The sequence below is a fragment of the Malurus melanocephalus genome, unplaced genomic scaffold, assembly GCF_030028575.1.
Source record: "Malurus melanocephalus ecotype Western Australia unplaced genomic scaffold, MMel_1.1 scaffold_1091, whole genome shotgun sequence".
Taxonomy (NCBI): domain Eukaryota; kingdom Metazoa; phylum Chordata; class Aves; order Passeriformes; family Maluridae; genus Malurus; species Malurus melanocephalus.
The window spans coordinates 72,806-78,190 of record NW_026624323.1 but is presented as its reverse complement, the minus strand read 5'-3'; the positions used below and the strand labels follow the sequence as shown (position 1 = coordinate 78,190).

The 5,385-nt window shown below is 41.5% G+C and overlaps 1 protein-coding gene across 1 annotated transcript in view; it reads left to right on the top strand.

The window, feature by feature from the left end:
- The window catches only part of LOC130586171 (voltage-dependent N-type calcium channel subunit alpha-1B-like), a gene marked incomplete at both ends in the record, with an annotated part of 86,483 nt that overhangs the window by 13,596 nt on the left and 67,502 nt on the right, over nt 1-5,385 (top strand). The window contains one exon of the mRNA XM_057386891.1: nt 4,605-4,711. Within this exon, the coding sequence (XP_057242874.1) occupies nt 4,605-4,711 (107 nt within the window). The remainder of the gene's footprint in view (nt 1-4,604; nt 4,712-5,385) is intronic.

Here is a 5,385-nt window from a genome sequence, read left to right as displayed (position 1 = left end):
AACAACTCACTGGGACTTCCCAAAGTCTTCCAAAAAAGTTCCAATTCAATTAAAAACCAGGAGCATGAGAGATTTCCTCCTGAACAAACATGATCACACCCCCCAAAAATGGGCCAGAGATAAAACAAAGTTCCTCAGGACTCAGCTGATCCCAGGAGAATTTCCTGACATTTGTGCTGTAAAATTCATTRAGATCAGTGCTGAATATAATGTGACAAACCACCAGCAATTCCAAAATGCCTCTGTTTAGGAAACACAAAAAGTTTTCCAGCCCCAGCACTGGAACATTGCAACTTTTCCCCTCCTGGGTGCTAATTTGGGATTTTTAACGTGGCATTTTGACCATTTCTCGCTGCCTGAGCTGGGCTTTGTGACCTGGAGGAGAAGTTGGCACAATTGTTATTTTATTGAACTGCAGCTTGATCATCCCCTGTCCCTTACAGAACTCACTGGTGCTCAGGAATGACTCATTTTTTTTTGGGGAAAAAATAAAAGAATCACCGCTTTTGCTTTTAATCTATAAAAAATCTGCTCTGCAGCCTCTGCTTTTCACCCTCCTGCTCTTCCTGTTCTGGTCTTCACTGACTCAAACTCTGCCAACCCAATTTTTAGTGATTTCTGAGAATCCTGAATCTCTTTGGGTTCCCTAACCTTTAGGGTTTTTTTTTTTTTTCAATCTATCGACAGATTTTTCCTCCTGTCCTTTTATTCAGAGTGGAATCTACAATTACCCCAAAATTTCCTTTTAAAAATTGCTTTGAAAATCTCCCTGCTGATCATCCCAAATGTCTGGGGTGACATCAAGCAGCTCCTTCTTCGCCCTCATTAAACTGGGGTGTAAAACCACACAAGTGAAGCTTTATTTTCCTAAATATCTTCAAGCAGGAAATGTTTTCTGCTCCCTGTCCACTGCCTGAGAAATCAGAATAAAAACATCTATGAGGGATGTGAGGATTTTATAGGAATATGTTGGTGGAGGTTCCTCAGAGGAGGAAATAACTTGAAAATCCCTTGGCTGGGCAAGAACAAAACATCCCGGAGTGGTTTCTACAGAAATCTCTGTTTTCCACAGAAAYCCGTGTTTTTCACAGAAATCCCTGTTTTCCACTCAAATCCCTGTTTTCCACACCAATCCCAGCCAGCCCCCATCAGCTCCTGTAAAGAAAATTAACCATCCCCATCCCAATCCATCACAAACATTACCCTCAGAATACAAGTTTTAAAAGGAATAGATAAATAAATAAATGGTATAATATCAATAAGATATCTTCTAATACCAATAAAATAAATAAATATCAATAAAATGTTAAAAAATAAAATTATAATGATAAAATAGCTTTTTAAACTTATATTCTAAGGTTTTCCTCTCATCCCYCAGGTATATTCAAGTTAAATCTGTAGAAAATTGATGAGGAATGTCCAGAAGTTGTGGACTGAAGGRAGTGGCCAAACCAAGAATTGGAACATCCATAAATCCCCCTCCTCCTGCTCCCCTGTGGAAAGGCTTTAATTGGGTGGAGGAGTTAAAGAATATTCAATGTTAATGATGGGTGGCACCAAAAATGGGCTTTTCCCGCGTGAGAAATTGGTTTAAATGGAGATTTAGAGCTCCAGAAAAGAGAAAAGGAACATAAACCAGGGATGTCTTCATGGACAAAAGCTTTACCTGCCCCTGTGAAAYGAGGACAGCAGTTGGAGCTGATGGATGCTTGGAAGTTTGGGAGCTCAAAGCTTCAAAGTTCAAAAATCAGACAAAAAATTAACTAGTTTTTGTAGTCATCCACAATATCTGCATGGAAGGAGCTGCAGGAATTTGGGGGCACAAGGATTTGGAAATCCAAGGATTTGGGATCACAAGGATTTGGGGGCACAAGGATTTGGAAATCCAACGATTTGGGATCACAAGGATTTGGGGCTACAAGGGTTTGGGAATCCAAGGATTTGGGAATACAAGGCATGAGGGGCATGAGAAATATTGTAAAGCAAATATCTGCTGGAGGTTGAGCTCATTCCGAGTCAGGGATGGCCCCTGAAGGATGAGAGGAAAAACTTGAAAGGTTTTTTTAATTGGGGTTTTGATCCTTTTAAAATTTGTTTTCTGAGGATAATGTTTGTGCTTGATTGGGTGGGGCTGGCTGGGATTGGTGTAGGAAATAGGGATTGGTGTGGGAAATGGGGATTTCTGTGAGAAACAGGGATTTGAGTGGAAGCCACTCTGGGATGTTTAGTTATTCCTGAGCAGAGAATCCAGGGGGAAAATCTGTGTGTGGGGCACAATGATTTGGAGGCACAAAGATGTAGTGACACAAGGGTTTGGGGACACACGGATTTGGGAACGTAAGGATTTGGGAACACAAGAATTTGGGGACAAGCTTTTGGGAACGCAAGGATTTAGGGACACAAGGATTTGGGAGCACAAGAATTTGGGGACACAAGGATTTGGAAACTCAAGGGTTTGGGAACACAGTGATTTGGGGACAGCCAGCTGGAACAAGGGATATTCCAGACCACTGGYATCCCACTCAGCACAAAAAGCTGGGGGAAATGGAGGAAGGGACACTCAAAGTGACCAAATTTGCCTTTCCAATCCCATTCCATGTGAAAGAACTCTGCTGTCCTGGGGTGGCAAAACCTGTGATGGGAAGTGTGGAGCTCCTTCCTTCCTTTTTCCTCTGTGACTTTTTCTTTCCCAATTAAACTGAATTCATCCCAATCCATGGGCACTTCCCTGGCTCCCCACCCACCACAGGTACCTGGGGCTGGGTTATTGCCAGGATTAAACCACAAACACCCTTGGATTTGCAATTTTGCTAAATTTCCTGGAATTTGGCAGCTGGGAAATATTGACTCTGTGTAATTGCTCAGCAGCTCTTTCATTCCAGCCTCCTTGTAGACTTGCAAATATTTACAAAGCGAGAAAAAAAAAAAAAGTAAGAAACTTGTAGGGTAATRATTCTTTTTAATAAATTTAATTTTTTTTTCCTTCTTTTGAAGGAGAAAAAGAAAACAGTTTCCAAATGAATTCAGTTTAAGCAAATAGCACCCGAGTCAGAGCGAGGAGCTGTTTATGCAGATGGGGTTCAGGCTGGATARATCTCTGTCATTTCCTCTTCCAAAGCTGCAGATCTGTCTGATTTCATTATTTTAATTGGGATTCCTTCCAGCAGTGCCCTGGGAGGGCAGAGGCAGACCTGGGGRTCCCATAAAGTTTGACAGGAGAGGCTGGGATTGCTCTCAGTGTGGTTTTCTTGGGATTTGTGAGATGCTGCTGTTGCCATCAGAGCTCCCTTGCTTGCCCTGCCATGACCTGACTTTATTTKGGTTAGAAAACATCAGGGGAGTTGATCCTTGAAGGGGAACCAGGCTGTTTCTTTGGGTTTTGCCCTCATCTCAGTGTTTAAAATCCTGTATTTTGAATTTTGGTGGTGCTTTTCATATGGGSCAGGAAGAAACAAATCCCAGTTACACTCTGTGCCAGCAGAGCTCAAAAAATCCTCATGAACCAGGCACCAACATCACCGAGTTTTACTCTACAAACTGCATTTCATAYGGGTCCTTTTTGTTCTCTGAGCCCTCAGGGATCTGAGGTGGATGGGAATTTCTGGGGGAAAAAGTGAAGTGAGCAGGACCAGTCACAAATCCGTTGTTTTTTGTTGTTGTTTTGGAAAAAATCCCATTGGCAGGAAGTCAGGGAGGATTTAGGGATGTGTTCATGCATTTCAGCGGGATATTGGCTTTACAGGGCCTGCCCTGCTCGGGCCCTGGGGAGCTCTGGTTACTGTTGTCCCATGATTTATCCCATGACTTATTCCCTGATTGATTCCCTGTTTTTTCCATGATTTATTCCATGATTCAGTCTGTGATTTATTCCATAGTTTATTCCTTCATTTTGTTCCCTGATTGATTCCTTGATTGACTCCCCAATTGATTCCCTGACTGATTCCATGATTTTTTTCCTGATTTATTCCATTATTTATTCCTCGATTTTTCCCCAATTTATTCCCTGATTCTGATTTTTCCCCTGATTTATTCCATGATTTTYCCCCTGATTTATTCCATGGTTGATTCCCTGATTGATTGCCTGGTTGATTCCCTGATTCATTTTCTGATTTTTTCCCTGATTGATTCCCTTGATTGATTCCATTATTTATTCCATGATTTATTCCATGACTGATTCCCTGATTTATTCCATGATTTATTCTGTGATTTATTCTATGATTTATTCTGTGATCTATTCCCTGATTGATTCCCTGATCTTTCCACTGATTTTTTCCGTGATTGATTCCCTGATTTTTTCCCCTGATTTGTTCCATGATTGATTCACTGATTTATTCCCCTGATTTTTTCCGTGATTGATTCCCTGATTTTTCCACTGATTGATTCCCTGATTGAGTCCCTGATTTGTTCCCTGATTGATCCCCTGATTGATTCCCCAATTTTTCCRCTGATTTTTCCCTGATTTTTCCCCCGATTTTCCCCCTGATTGATTCCCTGATTGATTCCCTGATATTTCCACTGATTTTTTCCCTGATTGATTCCCTGATTTTTCCCCTGATTTTTCCCCCGATTTTCCCCTGACTGACCCCCCGATTTTCCCTCCCCAGGACGAGGAGGAGATGGAGGAAGCCACCAACCAGAAGCTGGCCCTGCAGAAAGCCAAGGAAGTGGCCGAAGTCAGCCCCATGTCTGCRGCCAACATCTCCATCGCTGCGTAAGCCAATCCTTCATTCCTTGTKATCCCATTCCCATTTTCTGCTGTCCGTGTGTCTGTCCAGCATCTGTGCCATCCCTGTCACTCTCAGGGCTTTGGGGTGGCCAAACMCTTCAGTGCTGAGCACTTAATTGGGAGTTTAATTAAGGATTTCTCTCAGTTTGGRTCTCTTTGTGGTGCCTCATCTTTCAATAATTGTGTTTCAGAAGGATTTTTTTTTTAAAGCTGTTCCAGGATAGATTTCACCAGGTGAAGTGTTTGCATTCACAAAATGTAGATTTTTAAAGATGTATGCACCATATCAGATAGATTTCACCAGGTGAAGTGTTTGCATTTACAGGATGTCGATTTTTAATAATGTATGCACCAAATCAGATAGATTTCACCAGGGCAGTGTTTACATTTACAAAATGTGGACTTTTTATGATGTGTGCCCAAAATCAGATAGATTTCACCAGGTGAAGTGTTTGCATTTACAGAATGTCGATTTTTAATAATGTATGCACAAATTTAACCTTTCTTTGACAATCTCAACAATTCAAATAAGGCATCCCCTTTAATAGATGAAAAATGTGCTTGAATTAATTTTCCTTTCATTGGGTTGAGTAAAATCGTGTCTGGGAGGTGGTTTTGGGGTAGGAAAACCAATCTGAATTTTCAGAGGTCTGGATGAG